General features: G+C 42.9%; 9 protein-coding genes and 2 non-coding genes across 11 annotated transcripts; 7 read left to right on the top strand and 4 right to left on the bottom strand. All coding sequences in view use genetic code 12, as the record gives it.

Moving 5' to 3' along the window:
• Window positions 1–36: 36 nt before the first annotated feature.
• CJI96_0000714 (deoxycytidyl transferase) lies at window positions 37–3,558 on the top strand (the record flags this gene model as incomplete). The annotated part of the gene is made up of 1 exon (XM_029034942.2): window positions 37–3,558. The coding sequence occupies one exon, from the start codon at window positions 37–39 to the stop codon at window positions 3,556–3,558; it is 3,522 nt and encodes a 1,173-aa protein (XP_028890184.2).
• A 52-nt stretch (window positions 3,559–3,610) lies between these two features.
• ALG1 (chitobiosyldiphosphodolichol beta-1,4 mannosyltransferase) lies at window positions 3,611–4,882 on the bottom strand (the record flags this gene model as incomplete). The annotated part of the gene is made up of 1 exon (XM_029034941.2): window positions 3,611–4,882. The coding sequence occupies one exon, from the start codon at window positions 4,880–4,882 to the stop codon at window positions 3,611–3,613; it is 1,272 nt and encodes a 423-aa protein (XP_028890183.2).
• Window positions 4,883–5,172: 290 nt separating this feature from the next.
• Window positions 5,173–5,244, bottom strand: CJI96_0000712. The gene has a single exon. It is a non-coding gene; the product is annotated as a tRNA-Asp (tRNA).
• A 124-nt stretch (window positions 5,245–5,368) lies between these two features.
• On the top strand, window positions 5,369–6,037 carry CJI96_0000711 (U2-type spliceosomal complex subunit CWC24; the record flags this gene model as incomplete). Its single annotated transcript, XM_029034940.2, has 1 exon — window positions 5,369–6,037. One exon carries the CDS (start codon window positions 5,369–5,371, stop codon window positions 6,035–6,037), a length of 669 nt encoding a protein of 222 aa, XP_028890182.2.
• A 199-nt stretch (window positions 6,038–6,236) lies between these two features.
• On the top strand, window positions 6,237–6,929 carry CJI96_0000710 (uncharacterized protein; the record flags this gene model as incomplete). Its single annotated transcript, XM_029034939.1, has 1 exon — window positions 6,237–6,929. One exon carries the CDS (start codon window positions 6,237–6,239, stop codon window positions 6,927–6,929), a length of 693 nt encoding a protein of 230 aa, XP_028890181.1.
• Window positions 6,930–7,090: 161 nt separating this feature from the next.
• MUQ1 (ethanolamine-phosphate cytidylyltransferase) lies at window positions 7,091–8,304 on the top strand (the record flags this gene model as incomplete). The annotated part of the gene is made up of 2 exons (XM_029034938.2): window positions 7,091–7,163; window positions 7,220–8,304. 2 exons carry the CDS (start codon window positions 7,091–7,093, stop codon window positions 8,302–8,304), a joined length of 1,158 nt encoding a protein of 385 aa, XP_028890180.2.
• Window positions 8,305–8,416: 112 nt separating this feature from the next.
• Window positions 8,417–8,698, bottom strand: STF2 (Stf2p; the record flags this gene model as incomplete). The annotated part of the gene is made up of 1 exon (XM_029034937.1): window positions 8,417–8,698. One exon carries the CDS (start codon window positions 8,696–8,698, stop codon window positions 8,417–8,419), a length of 282 nt encoding a protein of 93 aa, XP_028890179.1.
• Window positions 8,699–9,558: 860 nt separating this feature from the next.
• On the top strand, window positions 9,559–11,019 carry CJI96_0000707 (RBR-type E3 ubiquitin transferase; the record flags this gene model as incomplete). The annotated part of the gene is made up of 1 exon (XM_029034936.2): window positions 9,559–11,019. The coding sequence occupies one exon, from the start codon at window positions 9,559–9,561 to the stop codon at window positions 11,017–11,019; it is 1,461 nt and encodes a 486-aa protein (XP_028890178.2).
• Window positions 11,020–11,125: 106 nt separating this feature from the next.
• On the top strand, window positions 11,126–12,106 carry CJI96_0000706 (amidase; the record flags this gene model as incomplete). Its single annotated transcript, XM_029034935.1, has 1 exon — window positions 11,126–12,106. The coding sequence occupies one exon, from the start codon at window positions 11,126–11,128 to the stop codon at window positions 12,104–12,106; it is 981 nt and encodes a 326-aa protein (XP_028890177.1).
• A 115-nt stretch (window positions 12,107–12,221) lies between these two features.
• CJI96_0000705 lies at window positions 12,222–12,294 on the top strand. Its single transcript has one exon. It is a non-coding gene; the product is annotated as a tRNA-Arg (tRNA).
• Window positions 12,295–12,462: 168 nt separating this feature from the next.
• Window positions 12,463–16,542, bottom strand: CJI96_0000704 (uncharacterized protein; the record flags this gene model as incomplete). Its single annotated transcript, XM_029034934.2, has 1 exon — window positions 12,463–16,542. One exon carries the CDS (start codon window positions 16,540–16,542, stop codon window positions 12,463–12,465), a length of 4,080 nt encoding a protein of 1,359 aa, XP_028890176.2.
• Window positions 16,543–16,675: the final 133 nt, after the last annotated feature.

Genomic DNA, 16,675 nt, shown 5'->3' with positions numbered 1-16,675 from the left:
ATAAACAACGAAAGAAACCCCCAACTCTTTACTGGCATGGTCGAGATGTATGAGTCGTTTCTACGGCTGTTGGATAACTCGCAGTTGATAGAGCATATCCATGGCTTAAGCCAGGGGAGCGATCAGAGAAATTGGTCGTTTGATGAGACTTCAACTCCAGCGCCAGAAAAGAAGGTGGTTAAGTTGGACCTGGTGAGGTCTACGGAGTCGGATCCCTTTGATGATGATCTTGATAGCTTTTTGTTGAAGTTTCAGCCTGACAAAGCAGAAGATGAGCGGCTGGCGCCTGCCACCCAGGAAGACGCGGTTGCGTCGTCTAGGACTGAGAGTAACGAAGAGATACCTGGAAATCAGCTCGCCGGGATAAAGAAGACTCTTGCTGGGGATTCTCCGGAGGATAGTGTGGTAGCCACTAATGACGCTGCTGCAGGCGATGAGGTCGATGATGATGCCTTCGACGATGGCGATACAACGATGTTTGCTGATGTGGGACCTTTGCATGAGTTTGGTGACTACGGAACGTATTTCCAGAACAAGCATCTCAAACAACAGAAGGCAGATGCTGCTTACATTGAATGGGAAAAACAGCGACGCGCCGCTTCAGGTGAAGAGATTGAGGGCAAAGATATCTTCGCCGGCTGCGTTATATTCGTGAACGGTAATACGGTTCCGTCGCTCGGTGTTATTCACAAGTTGGTCATTCTCCATGGGGGCGTGTTTCTCAATTATCTCACAAGCAAAGGTGCTGCTACTCACATCGTGTGTGATAAACTCACCCCGAGAAAGCGCATTCAGTTTCGAAATTACCGAGTGGTCAGAGCTCAGTGGGTTGCGGATTGTGTCAAGGAGAAAAAACTCTTAAACTGGAGAGATTATAGGCTCATTGATGATGTAGACTATGATCAAAAGCGACTTGGGTTTGCTGTCGCAGATGAGACGACATTACGCCCGGAAGAGCTTGCCGAAGTGGAAGGTGAAGAGCATTTTCATCTGCAAATTGAGGAGCAAGTTGAGCACGAGCAGATGAAGGATGGTTTGATTGATAGTGTGGAAGTACTTGAACATGATGAGATGAAGCACGATGACGGCCTTCTCGAAGGAGAACATCGCTTCGAAGATGGAAGCATAGAAGAGACGGCTGCCAATGAGTCCTCTGAACCCATGGATGCTTCATCCCCTAAGAACTCACCGCATGCTCGTACGCAGAGTCAGATGGTTGAGCTTAAGTTGGCGCAGGATAGATCTCATACGTATGCTATGGATGCTAAGCATCCAGACTTCTTGAAGCATTTTTTTGCAAATTCCAGACTTCATCACTTGAGTACCTGGAAAGCAGATTTGCGAGCCAGATTTTTAAGAATGGTTGCAAAACGTGCCCAGGAGGAAGGTCTTATTAAAACAGAAGTAAAAGATGCTGCAATTTCTAAGCCTTCAAGTGATAATATCGTGCTTCACATTGACTTTGATTGCTTTTTCGCTCTGGCTTCAGCTTTGTCACATCCTGAACTTGATATGGCTAGGGACCCAATCGCTGTTTCGCACGGAGGGAAGTCGTCTGATGTTGCCAGTTGCAACTATGTTGCAAGAAAACTGGGAGTCTCAAATGGTTTGTGGCTTGGCCGGGCCAGAGAACGTTGTCCTCATTTGAAGGTTATCGACTACGATTTCAACACGTACGAGAAACACTCCAACTCCTTCTACAATTATCTTTTATCGAAAAAGGTGTTTGACTCAATCTTTCCGATACTGATAGATGAAGCTTTAGTTGATGCAACATCATATTGCAAAGGCAAGGATGCCTCATTCATTGAGAACCTTTGCCAAGAAATAAGGAAGGATATTCATGAGCTTACCAAGTGCACAGTATCAGTAGGAGCATCCAAAAATGTACTCCTAGCAAAGCTTGCCACGAAAGAAGCGAAGCCAAATGGATTTTTTCATCTTTATAAGGACATTGAAGAGCACTTGGAAGGTTGCAAACTTATGGACCTTCCTAATGTTGGGTGGCACATAAGTGAAAAACTCGCCAATGAACTTCGATTGGATGTGAATCCAAAAGAGCTCATGATTAAAGACGTCAAGTCTCTCACACAGAGGCGTCTTACTGATGTATTAGGTGAAAAGCTTGGTCGGAAAGTCTTTGAGTTGTGTCGTGGTATTGATCATACTTCCATACTCCTTGATCTAAGCAGCAGTGAAGCTTTACTTGGGAGAAAGACGGTGTCTGTTGATGTTAACTTCGGTATACGGTTCGATACTTTTGATCAAGCTGAATTTTTTCTCATGCAACTAGCGAGGGAACTCCACAAAAGGCTCATAGCACTAGGTGTATGCGGCTCAGTCTTGACTCTTAAACTTGCAAGACGGGCGCCTGATGCTCCTAGAATTACACCTAAATTTCTCGGTTTAGGGATTTGTGATTTTTTCAGCAGATCTTCGAGGCTAGGCGTGCCGACAAATGACTGGGGAATCCTTGGCTCTGAGATGAAAGCTCTATTTCGTGTCATGAATATACCTGTTGAAGATTTACGAGGCGTTGCTGTAAGCGTGGGCAAGTTGGAGGATGTTGACGTTGTCAAGAAGCAGCGTCAGCAGCGCCTCGAATTCAACAAACCTCGCGATAAGAAGGTGGCACAACCGTTGCAGAGTTCACAGTTGAACCCTTACGCTGATAGTGTTACCGGGAGTGACTCGATCGACTGGAATGTGTTCAACATGCTTCCTGAGGACATAAAGCGAGAGTTAAAAAGGAAATTATTACGAAGAGGAATACCTGTTTCAAATAAGGAGGTAAGCCCAACAAAGAAATTATCTGCAAGCGAATCTGGTGGGAAAGTTTACCTTCAGCAGATGTTTCCAACACAGGCCAATGGACCGTTCAAGGTGACGAGGGTAATTGAATCACCTAAGAAGAAGAAAAAGCTTGGGATCTCTCCGAAAAAATCGGTGTCTCCAGTAAAGCCTCCATTATCTCCAACACCTTTTAATGAGACAGTTTCATACGACGAGGACGTTTTGGGGGAAATTCCAACCTTAATTCGTGAAGAGTTTTTCAAAGATCTTGCTTGGCAACGAAAGAACAAAAAGCTAAACCCTGTCTCCATGCGTGACATGATTGAAAAGAAGAAGGAGAATATGAGAGCCATTGGAGATAGTGAAATAAATGTGGACTGGCTACGAGCTCAACGTAGAGCAATGATTGTCGAGAGCATCACAGGGGAGTGCTTTAATCTTGAAGAAACAATAGCACAAGTAAAGGACTGGGTCAGGCTGTCAATGGTGCATCGAGGTCCGCATCCTGATGATGTGTCTGTTTTCACTCAGTACTTGATCTCGCTAGCCTTTCAGGGTAACATCAATTTATGTGCCGCAATATTAAGACACATTGAGGCGGAGATTCAAGTGCAAATATCTATTTTGAATATGTGCAAAAAGGAGGACAAAGAGAGCGATATACTTCGATCAGGTATCGAAGACTGGCAAAATCAATTTCATAAGAATCTCAAGGGTGCTTTGCTCATGTTTCTATCTCAGAAAAACATTAAGCTTCGCTACTAGATCTGTGGCTACGAACTGTAAATTGTACCTGTATGTGGATCATGTAATGAAGTTAAGAATTTTCAGGAAATTTAGGGCCTAGTTTTCTAGTCCAGTTTGCATCCCATCTCTTTTTGCTCTCTTCTAGTGCACCTTTCCTGATCCTCTCCAACTCCCCTTCGTTGGATAGGACCTCTGTGAGTAAACGACAAAGCTCGTCACTCTCTTTCACGCCGTCCTTATTCTCGATAAGAAGCCCATTTACACCATTACGAACAAGCTCACCAATTGCAGGGAACGAAAGAGATATGACAGGAACACCGACACCAAAGAAATCGACAATTTTCATCGGTAAATCCAATCCGCTCAGCGAAGTATGTAGCGATATTGCCAAATCAGCAATCGATAAGATTATAGGGTAGTCTTCAGCAGAGAGCCACACTGTCTTAATGATGACTCTTTTCAGGAACTCAAGATCCTGTACTCTTGCTGTAAATTGTTCCTTGAGAGGTCCCTTGCCAGTCACAAGCACGAAAAGTGGCGTTTTGCGACTGGCTTCAGACTCGTGGTATTCCTTAAGAGCATCTAGCAAAATCCCGAAGTCCTCATCTGGAGTGAATGAGGTTGAACTCACCACAATCTTGTACTGACCAATATCATCAATGACTTCAAAAAGATGATGACTTTTTAAGATCTTCTCTCTTGAAAGTCCCGAATCTTCAAAAGGCTGAAACTGCGAGGCAGGCCTATCGTGTAATGTCGTAATTGAGGAAGGTTCATACCCGAAATCCTCTATAAGGAAGCGTTTCAATGCGTGAGTGACAGTCACATTTAGCCAGGCAAACCTGCCACAGTATTTCTCATACAACCGAAGAAATCTCACCAAAGGATGCCTCGTGTTTTTGTATTTTAAATTGAGGATAGTGTAATTGAGATTGTGCCAGTCAATCACCAATTTGGAGTCTCTGCTAAAGAGCTTTATAAAGATCACTAGCACAAGTAGAAGCGGAAGCGAAGGAGGGTTTTGTATAAAATAGAATTCCGACCCCCTCATATCTAGAAGGAGACGCGCTAACTGATAGAGCTGAAGAATGATCTTCTCCGCTGCAAATAACAAGTAAGGCAAATGGAAGTTGTTCTTGATGGGTCTAATAGGGCGTATATCAATATTGATATCTTCAACCACAGCCATAGGTGGCTCACTTTCTAAGTACCCACAAAGGTTCACATTATAGTCAAGCTTCGAAAACAGAAGGGCATGGTAACACATTCTTGGTGAGTGCCCAAGATCACCCAAGACGAAGATACTGACGGTCTTTCTTCTGCCATGGGGACCTCTATACATGAGAAAGGGGAGTATCCAATATGCCAAAAACGGGAGGGTGGCATATATTCCAACAAGCCACCAGAACCACGAATCACTACCTCGAAGAACGTGGCCAAACCCGCGGTATTCTATAATGTTTTCCCACATTGCGTTGTTCTTCGCAAGTTTGTATTGAAAGGCGCGATTTGGTGAAAGTTACAAGAGAGCTCACGCATCACTTCTCTGGGGATAACCTATCAAGAAAGGAAAAGCAAAAAAATGCGATGAACAGAGACTGCAATCCTGGAAGCAAGAAAAGCAAAAAGAATCTCCGAGACGGGGAATTGAACCCCGGTCTACCACGCGACAAGCGGTAATTCTAGCCACTAAACTATCTCGGATATTGATCGCCAATACCAAACATGGAGAAATTCTGTAGAGCTCATGTCATGTGAAAAATATCACGTGATTTCAGATGCTCATCTGGGGTACTCGAAAGCATCCTCCTTGATTGATATTGTATTCATGTTCAAGAAACGAACGGTGAAAACCCCTAAAACAGCATCGAAGCGACATAATGATGCTCTAGAATCGGATGAGGCAGAGTCCTCTTCACTTATCCTATCAGAAACCTCGAAAAAAAGAAAAACCATAGATTTTGTCACTACTAAACCAACAAGAAATATCAATTATAGAAAGCAAGAAGATATACCCACAGGACTAGATCGTGAGAAGAGAAATGAAATCAAGGACGATACAGAAAGCAAAACTATAAGGGGTCCTAAGGCGCCTCCTAAGAACATCAAGGTTATATCCCTCACTGACTTCCAGCCTGACATATGCAAAGACTTTCAACAGACTGGCTTTTGTGGGTACGGAGATACTTGTAAGTTTCTACATATTCGTGATGAGCTGAAACAGAAAAAGCCAGTGGAGAAAGAGTGGCAAACAGTGAGAAAGCAAGCCGATACAAATCAAAAGAAGACTGAAGAAAACGTGCCATTCAAATGCCCGATCTGCAAACGAGATTACAGAAATCCAGTCAAGACGCCATGCGATCACATCTTTTGTCAACAATGCTTCATGTCCCGCTTTAAACAAAATATCACAAACTGCTTCATCTGCAAGCAAGAAATGAGTGGGTCGGTGCAACCACTTCTGAAGCGTGAGAAGGAAGCATTGCTCGAAAGTTAAGCCCCATTAGACATCTTCTTTACCAAATTTTTTACCGCCTATGTTTAATAATAATTGTTTGGCCAGAAATCGTTTGGCCCACGATGGAGAAAGGAAGCTGTCGCGATGATGCGCAACTGACTTGCGCGGAGATTAAAGAAAGTGACACCCTTCTACATTTCTAATACTAACTTCGTTGCACAAAAGCTTTTCTACAACAATGGCCCAAATACAAGAGCAATTAGAAAACATTCCTGGCTATGACATTGCCATGGACAAATTCAATGAGGTAGCCGGAGAGAAGTTCAATACCATGGACCCTTTTGAAGATGAGAATGGGAAGAGACGGAAGCTCAATCCTGAAGTGTACCTGAAGAAAGAGCAACAGGCATGGAGGAAAATACAACGGCAAGCCTGGATCGACGACAAGTGTTTTCTTGGGCTGTGTGGAGTTGGTATGGATTGCGGCATTGGCCTAGCTCCCGTTGCCTGCTTCTTCATCCCTGCGCTCGGGCCGCTAATGATGTATGTCATTCACGCTCGTCTAATCAGCATAGCTGAAAAACAGTTCTTCATAAATCATCAACTAGAGGCCAAGCTTCATTCCAATATCATCTTTGACCTTCTCATATCCCTTCCTCCAGTGATTGGCGGTTTCCTCACCTGGCTCAATGGGTGTCTGACAAGGAACGCTGGTATGATTTACAAACATTTGGAAAGACTTGCCGCAGAAAAACAGAATAACGAAAGACCGCAGTATGTTGGTACGAGTGAGCAGCAGCAACATCCCTTATATCAAAATTATGCACGCTCTCAAAATTACAATCCACCTCCTCAAAAGAAGAGTATCTTCAAGAAAGCGACAGAAGATCCCATCCAAGTATCCTCGCAGCAGCAGTCAGGTGTTCTCTAAATAACCCTTGCCGCTCTCATTTGCATAAGTGTTGGCCCTGGCTGCGAAAAACGCACATGATGGTTTATTGTATCGCACAGGTTGCGAGTTCGCGATAGCATTCTCATTCTCTTACTTTTCATTTCTGGCTAATATACCTTCCGCTAGGCTCTTTTTTCACCATGTTTGAACGCCCTAAGGGAATTGAGAACTGCAGAATCTGGGTTGATGGCTGTTTTGATTTTGCTCATCACGGTATGTTGTTTTAACATTAAATATAGCCAACTGTGCCTCTTGACTAACAATATCAGGCCATGCTGGAGCTATGCTTCAGGCCCGTCAACTAGGGAAGGAACTTTACGTTGGCGTTCATTCCGACGAAGATATCCTTCATAACAAAGGCCCTGTGGTTATGAATCTTGAAGAAAGGCTCACTGCAGTGGAAGCTTGTAAATGGTCCACGAAAGCGATTCCAAACGCTCCATACGTTACGGACCCTGAATTCATGGCAAAGTACGACTGCAAATACGTTGTTCACGGTGACGATATTACCACTGATGCCAATGGTGAGGATTGTTACAAGGGCGTTAAAGAATTGGGGTTGTTTGTGGTGGTGAAGAGGACACCTAACATCTCAACCACAGACTTGGTGGGACGTATGCTCTTAATGAGTAAATCGCATCATTTCAAGCCTATCGCTTCGCTTCTTACTGCATTGGAGCATCCTTTGTTTTCCAATGAAGATGCTTTAAAAAGATTCGAAATGTATGCTTCTGATGTCACAGGGAACGCTAAAGGATCTGCTGTCTTCGTCCAGGTTGATAGTGAGGACGGTGTCAGGACTATTGTCGAGCCATCAACCGCTGTCAAGGATAAGATCAGCAAGGGATATGTATACGTGGATGGTGCTTTTGACTTATTTCACCCTGGCCATATTGAGGCGTTGAGACGTGTAAAAGAGAGTGCTGGTGACAGTGCAGTGGTGGTTGGCATTCACGATGACAAGACTATCAACATTCACAAGGGTATGAACTATCCTGTCATGAATCTCTTCGAGAGATCACTCTGTGTGTTACAGTGTCGATATGTGGATGCAGTGGTCCTTGGTGCTCCATGGCGTGTGACAGGAGAGTTTTTGAAAAAAGTTCCCGGAGAGGTAATGGCCGTGTACCATGGCCCTGCAGAGTTCGAAAAGGGCTCTTATGATGGTGTAAGTGATTTAGTGAAAGAGATCGGTCCCCACAAATTTGACAACATCAACACAGCGTTCATTGTGAACCGCGTTTTGGATAACAAGAAGGCTTACGAAGAGAGACAGCGCCGTAAAGGGTGGAAAGCAGAAATTGAACAGAAGTTACGTGCAGATGAACAAAAAGGCACTAAAGTTGGCTATTGAAAAAAATAAAAGAATAGACACTACAGGATCCTAGCTTCTAATCAATCGTTCATTCTCGTTTTATGCGTTACGTTTCGTTACGTTTCGTTACAAATGTTGGCTAGGACAGTCATCAGGCCTCAGTGACCAATTTATCGCACTTTTCGTTCAATTCCTTGAGAGCTTGCTCATTGATAGCGTGATTCGAATTGCGTCTATTGGACTTGCTGAAGAAGGTCTGGTCTTCAAAACCTTCTTCGTCATCTAATTCGTCACCAGGCTGACCCCAATTGTGTTTTCCAAAACCACTTCTTGCGACCTTTGAAGGGTTCATGTCAGTGTGGCCACCAGAACGACTAAAATATCTTGGAACGGCATCTTTCTTGTGGGTGTTCCACTTGTGGGTTCTTGTCATGACGGGGTAGTGAAATAATAATATTTATATCTGCGTATGGATCAATCTTGAAAAATATAAAAGTTTGGATTCAGTGAATTGTAGAGAAAATAAACTTGAACCCGAGAAAAATGGTGTCTTTATATAGGGGCACTTTGTCGACATACGTACCGTGACCCGATCTGTGGGGAGGCCAGGACTGCGCAGGTCCACAAAAAGTGCCACACCCTAAATAGGAAACCGGTGTCTTTGCCTCAATTCAAAACCCCCCACGAATAGATTCTTCGTATTTATCCCGATATGCATGGTTCACTGATCTTAATTGGCCGCTCAATGCTAGATTGAACTCCTATTGGGGTCCATCAGAATGGGTGCAAGAAATTGGTCTCGCGCATGGAAGTTTCCGCAGCAGTCTATGCTGGCGTGATATTGTGAGTCAGAGCCATATATAGTACAAGTCACGCAATTCAAAAACCAAGAAGTTCAAGTAGTAGATGATAGCCGAGTGGCACCATTCACCTGTTTTAGACTTTGGTGTAGGTATATTGGATCATTAGAAAAGAGCTCGCACGCGTATTTTACTTTTTGCAAAGACGACGCCCTAAGCGAGCGAAAATGTGAACCCCACAAAAAATCCGAAATCCTCTTTTATAACGATGGGTTTACTGAAGAAGGTGCTCATATAACGATTCTTAGAATGCTGATTGGAGAAATATCAGGAACGGTAGTCCAGGATGCTTCACGCTGCCTTCATCAGCTGGGCTTGTCTATCCGTTCTTCTCACCGCTTATCGCACTGCGCACCCATCTATCCCACACACACACTTATCGCCTCTGCGCTGCATTGCACATGTCGGACTATAAATCGACTTTGACTTGCAAATGCCTTCACTGAAGGAGATGTATTCGCCTGTTAATGACCTATCACCCAAGGGAGAGGAGCTTGATACGCTAAAGATGATCTATGGCGATCAAATTAGAATCTTCAGCGACAAGTCCGGTGGTGAGATTGGCATACCACTAGATTTAGAGCGTCCCATCAAGGTGACTTTACTACATCACAATGAAGACCATGTCATCAAAACAAAGCATGTGAAACATTTGCCTTGTTTGAAACTTAGATTTGTCTTGCCAGCTAATTATCCCTACAAAGAACCGCCATCACTTCAACTCGAATGCAAGTTGGTGATTCCAGGCAGGCTACGAGAAATGTGTGAGAAGCTACATAGACAGTGGGAGTTGACTCAGGACCAGGTCCTTTTTACAATAATAGACATGCTTCAACAAATGATGAACGATGAATTCGATCTGCTCATCGGGTCAGCAATAAATTGTGGCCTGGATGCCTCACTCTACGAAGAACTAGTCGAATACGACAATGAATGCACACAAAAGGAGTTCGACAGCACGACTTTCACTTGCGAGATATGTCAAACGAGCCTGAAAGGCAGTAGGTGCCTGAAATTCACCCCTTGTGGTCACACCTTTTGCAACCGATGCTTGAGAGACTTTTTTCTTGCACTTATCAGAGATGGAGACGTTGAGAAAGTACACTGTCCAGATATCAACTGTACCAATGAGTTTTTGAAGATTAGAGAGAAATATATGAGACTCGACACTTTGTCTGATCCTAACTTCGATTTCAATGATTTTCGCAATAAGCTTATAACGCCTTTTATCAAATTAACGCTTCTTCAAAAGATTTTGGGTTTTGATGATGAAGGGAAAGAGTTATATAGGCGCTTCATCACTTTATACCAAGATCACCAGCATGCTTTCATAGCAAAACTATTTCCCACGAGACTAGTGTCTTGCCCTCGAAGCAAGTGCCCGGCGATGATATTTCGTGAAGATATGATAAGTAGGCTTGTCATTTGTCGTGTATGCGATTATGCCTTCTGCAACACTTGCCGGAAGTCTTACCACAGTGATAGTATAGACTGTTCCAGACGCAATGATACCAAGCAGTACCAAGGGGTTCCTATCGAAGATTTAGAGATATGGCTCGAGTCAGAACCCAAGTCGAAGAAAAGGAACGACCTTCGCTACAGGTATGGTTTTGATCTTATGTCAAGAGTATCTCAAGAGTATAAGATGGACAAACTTTTCAATGAAATGCTAGCCGATGAGAGCCAAGGCTTCAAAAAGTGTCCTACGTGTGATTTGATTATTCAAAGATCCGACGGTTGCAACAAGATGCGTTGCTCTTCATGCTTTACTTTCTTCTGTAATGTATGTGGTATCTACCTTGATCACGATCATCCTTACGATCATTTTAAAGAACCCACAAGCCCTTGTTATGGCAAATTATTTGAAGGTATGCCTGGCATGGAGGACATATAAAAGTGGTTAGGCACCGGTTCGCACACAGTTTGACAAATATACCGACTCATAGAAGTAGAAGTAAATAATCCAAATACTTCTTTTTCATACTAGCTCTAACACATAAATGAAGCTACGAATTGCGTGTGTTCAATTCAGTGCCCGCTTGGGAAAGGTGGAATCGAATGTCGCTAAGGTGAAGCAGCTTGTTTCGACTATCAAAAATGATATTGATCTCCTCTTACTTCCCGAGTTTGCTGTGACTGGCTACAACTTCTCATCCAGGGACGAGATCGAACCATTCCTTTGTGCAGCGGGAACAGGACCGTCTGCGCTGCTTGCACGCTTTCTTTCAGAGAAATTTGAATGTACGACAATCATTGGGTACCCGGAGAGACTTGGCGACAAAATTTACAATTCAGCTATGGTTGTTGACAAGCTGGGCCAGCTAGTTTACAATTACAGAAAAACGTTTCTATATGAGACAGACGAAGCATTTGGATGTGATGAAAATCCTGATAATCTGTTTAGCCCGGTCAAACTTCTTCTCGGAAAGGGTGAGAACAAAGCCAACGTGACAACAAATTTGGGTATTTGCATGGATTTGAACCCCTACAAGTTTAAAGCACCATTTTTCGAATATGAGTTCGCAACAGCCTGCTATAGAAATGAATCTTCGTTAATACTTGTGCCAACAGCGTGGCTTTCAGAGAATTCACCGTCCATTAGTCCCGACCTTTCTGAGGCTGAGAAGCAAGAATATGGGAAACGCTTAGAGAAACAGTTTGAAGATCAGCCTGCCTACCCGATCAAAAACGCGGATAAGACAAGCGTCCTGACAGTAAACTACTGGATTCTTCGGTTCTTCCCATTTTTGTCTCACCCTAAGAACCACTTTCCCAGGAAGACAAAGAAGACCACAATCGTCATATGTAATCGTACAGGAGTCGAAAAAGATACCTTGTACACCGGTTCTTCAGCAATTATCCAATTTGATCCAAGATTGCCAAATTCAGATCATATAAATCAAGAGAATCCGAGTGTGAAGGTGTTAGGGGCACTTGGACAGGCTACAGAGGGTATACTCTACCATGAAATAGAGATATAAATATAGGACTGTTCAATGATAAGAAATCTGAAAATTTTAAAAGCTGGGTGATCTTGTATATAATTTTGCTCAAAGATTATATCACTGATGATTGTATGCATATCCTCATGTTTAAGCCCTGCTGGCCAAATGGTTAAGGCATCCGCCTCCTAAGCGGGAGACTCCGGGTTCGAGTCCCGGGTAGGGTTTGATTTTTTTTTTAACTTTCGATTTTTCTATCATTACATGTGTGATTATAATTGTAAAACGCATTCGTCTCTACCTTTAATCAATGTATTCATCAAAAAGAACTTGAACTATTGCTTGTACCCTACGAAGTTCATACGAAGCTTGCGTTGTTATAAATGCTAGTGTGTTCAGAAGCCGAAACTGAAAGCACTCATGTCGGGTTCCTGGAAAGCAGCAGAGTCGGCTTGTAGTTTGGAATCACTGGTTGGTCCCGAAAACTCTTGAAATAAGTCTTTACCGTTCAGTGATTGTTTGGTGTTTAGAGACTGATTGAGGGGATTTAAGAACTTCCAATTTCTCACTAGTAGTAAGCCAAGATAATCACACCCCATCCTCGAATAAATGGAGCTGACTTTGATGACAAAGTCAAACTCTTCCTCCTGCGTAACAGCTCGTGAACCCTCAAGGTAGTTCAGCTTAGACGCTCTCAACTTATCAAACATAACTGCTAGTAAAGGATCATCTCGAAGAAAACTCTTGCTTTGAGCCTGAAACTTCATCTCTTGAAAGTCTTTTTTAAAAGCATCGGAAAAATGTCCTAGATTCTTCTTGACCACGGATCTAGGAGATTTAATTAAAGCCTGAACGGAGATTTCTTTTAATCGGAGTTGCCAAAATACCCAGCTTGTCATCCATCGATCACCTTTAAGCAACGCCTGAGGAAGGATGTAATTCTCGATGATGTGCATGGTAACTTCCTCGGCTTTATTGACTCTTGAGACAGCGAGTGCAAGTTCCACTTCATCAAGTTTATTACATAAAGTGATGCAGCAATCTTTGACAAGGCCAGCAAGTAGAAAGAAATATGCAGCATCCATATATCTGTGTCTTCCTAATAAAACAAAAGCATTTTTCAGAGCTGCAGTTTGCCATCTCTTTTCTGTGAAGTCGTTGCTCATGAACTTAAGCACCTTATCCTTCTCAGGATGAAAAACGGTTCTCCACAAGCCAAGGAGGACTTGTTTTTTCTTTATAGCCAAGAAAAGGACAGAGACAAGCCCCGAGAGATCTCTGCTATTACCAAATTCATTTCTGGCAACACTCTCCACTATTGAAATGAGTCTGTTGATGTCAGCCCATCGAGTTAAGCCCGTTTGCTTGACGTTTTCCCAACTCATTTGGCCATGGTAGACGGTGTCAACGTGAGAGAACAACATCTCCTTCTGGTCACTATGTAGCGCCCAGCTTATGTCTCGCATCGAAAGCCGACTTTGCTTCAGAGAAGTTTGGAACAACTTGAATGCTAGTAAAAATTTTAAGCCATTCTCATCCATAGATCCTTTGAATTGCGACAAATCGTTGACTATGGTAACCACATTAGTCAACGTGATTTGCTGATGCCTCGTGAGCAACGGGAGTGAGACTTTCGTGAGCTTTTCCACCAAGAGATTCAGAACAACGTCATTGAAGACGCTAAAAATCTCGACCTGTCCATTTATTAGCCCGTCAATTTGCGACAAACGACGCCTCAATTTTGGCTTCTTCTCTGGAATAATGGCCTCGAGAAAATTAAAATCAAGGTTCCACTTCACTGGCTCATCAGCTCTCAAAACTTGAAGTAACCTGACAAGAATTTCTTCCACTAGCTTTACTTCGTTGTTAAATAGTGCCTGAATCAAAAATTGAGGATGATAAAGGGGCAAGGGACCGTTCAAGATCCTCACTAAATCAGAGACAAGGTAGCTTGTGGGTTCTGCATTATATCCGATCATTAGTTGCTTGATAGTGTCGTTAATAGACTTGCTAGCAGAGGATGTAGACGAATCTGTAAGGTTAACCCATTTGTCATCTATGAAGAACTGATTGCCACAAGCAATTGCCAAGTAGCCGTCATCAATCCAAATCAGGTCTGCTATTTCATGCGACGTGAACTCTGAAATATCTATTTTTTTCAACACAGCAAACGTAGGTATTCGATTAGTGTAATCATATCTCAATTCGGTGTAGAGTAGGACAAATCGGGAAAATCCAACCGACAAGATTGCATTGGTGGATTCATGGCTTGCACCTGTGAAGGTCCAGTCGAGATCTCTCACTTTCCCGAATTTTTCTGGAAAGACTTCTTTATACTCCAACAAGCCGGACTGAGTGTCCCATATGGTTAACTCATACCCAGATTCATCAACAAGAGCTAACTTCTTGATTAATGATGCTCCATGAATGTTTGATGATTTGGGGATCCTGGTATGGATCTGAATATTCTGCGACCATGCAAATGAGCCAGACTTCTCAGAAAACACAGGCGAAAGAGATCTGAAAACTCCTCTTTCATCAATAGCAGATATGTCTTTCTCAAGGTAAGTGTCCACGGCGGAAACTTGGCAATGGCCCTTGTATTCACCCGGAAGGTTTTGAGCGTCTAAGTAGGATATAGAGATGTTTCCGTTATCAATTGTGACTTTCCAGGCCTTTATTAGATCATGCTGAAAGATGGCAATGATTCCATGAACGTTGGGAGCAATTTCATGCAATGAAAAAGCTAGAGGAGCTGTTCTTATCTTGTCATTTTGGTCATCTAATATCTCCTGACGATCTATTAGCTCTGCATCTTTGTCATCCATGGTTACACCATCACAATCCCAAAGACTAGCATATCCCCCCTTCTCTATCACAAAAGCAAGGTGATGTCTGAGCGGGCCCTTGGTTGATTCTATATCATTGATGAGAATTGCGTCCTGAATGCCCTGGTCTGCATCATCGGAATCGTCTCTTGTGACATTGAGACGAAATCGTTTCGTGATAGACATGAATTTCTGATTTTCGGGTTCTAGTAACAAGGGCTCCCAAATATAGTTATGCTCGGGATATCCCAGGATAGATAGCAAAATATTTCCTTCGAATGAAGACGTTGAAGTAATGAGCTTCTGAATTGATTTGGCGTGTCCTTGATACTTGCTTTTAAGTGCCACCGCCTTATTTGGTTTTTCAAGTAGCTTCGTAATGCTAATCTCATTATAACGTACGGTGTTCTTGATTCTATCGTGAATGAGGAATTGGAAGAACTCCTTGGCGCAAACAAAATGACTTGCAATAATCGGGTTTGACGCAATTTGAAACGCGTCCAGCGTAACAGGTTCATTTTTGGCGGCGAGAAGAGCCTTGCCGGTCGAATAGTTTGGAATGCAGTGCCTATTGCATTCAATTGTCATGATATAGATGAGGTTGACAGAATTAGGCGGATTCTCATCAATATTTGATATCGCATGAATGACAAGCTCACCGTTGCTTCCCCACACAAGAAGAATATCGGACAGCCGTAGGTCAACTGAATTCAAGGCTTTCGTAATATTGTTATTTGTTCGGATACTCTCAAGTACTGGTACCAATGATAGCTGTAGAGAATGATTATCTATGATCAAAGAGGTAACATAATTCGAGGTGAGTTTATCAATTAGACTCAACAGTGTCCACCTTTTGATATGGGAGTGGCCACTGTAGTCAAATGTAGCCCAGACATGAAGCTTATTATCACTAGTTCTGGTGTATAAAACGTCGTTCGAGTCATCGTTCCGAATAATTGTTCGCAAATTCTTAATATGAGCCATTGCATGAATATCATCTTCACGGTCGTAATTTGAAGGGCGCCACTGGATTCCAGTGAGCCAAACATCAGCATCGTGCTGTAGGAAATCTAGCTCAAAGAGGGTGTTGGAGTCACCGAAGTTGATACGTTGCCACATTTTTGCAAAGCTATCGAATGTTGAGGAATTGTAAGTCACAATTTTGTCTGCTGCTTTTGTTATATCTAAATGTTCTGTCGGGTTGGCTTGTTTCATATGCCATCTTCTAGAATACCTTATTTCACCGTACTCCTCAAATACATGGTACAATGAGAGAAAATTGGTAGACCCAACTGCTAATTCATCCTCATCAGTTGACCACTTGAGGCAAAGCACTTCGGAATTGTCGTTATTTATGCGAAGGGCTTCGGTCCATTTTGGTATGGACATGTACTCATTAACAGGCTTGAGCACGATTATTAGGGTGCCTGAAGAGATGCAGATGATTCCAGTTTTGGAATTTATATCAATTGAGATGGGATCTTTCTCAAGGTATATCGTCTGAATGCTTTTGTTTCCATCAGTTCTAGTCAGAATGATTAGGTTGTTACCAGAACCATAAGCTATGATATGGTGATTTCGCCATCGTGTCTGACTGAGACAGTCAATCGACCTGTTTGGGTCACCAGGAATAAATTGAATTGTCATTGAGAGGTGGTTATGGCCAAGTCTATCTCTTGTCCCGGTGATTGAAACTATGACCTAATTTGCGTGCACTCTTTATGTGGAGATATCATTTGGGTGCGAAAAGTGGTGCAATCTCGAGAATTCTGAATCTACT

This window comes from Candidozyma auris, chromosome 1 (genome assembly GCF_003013715.1).
Source record: "Candidozyma auris chromosome 1, complete sequence".
Lineage (NCBI taxonomy): Eukaryota > Fungi > Ascomycota > Pichiomycetes > Serinales > Metschnikowiaceae > Candidozyma > Candidozyma auris.
This window is presented reverse-complemented; position numbering and strand designations above follow the sequence as displayed.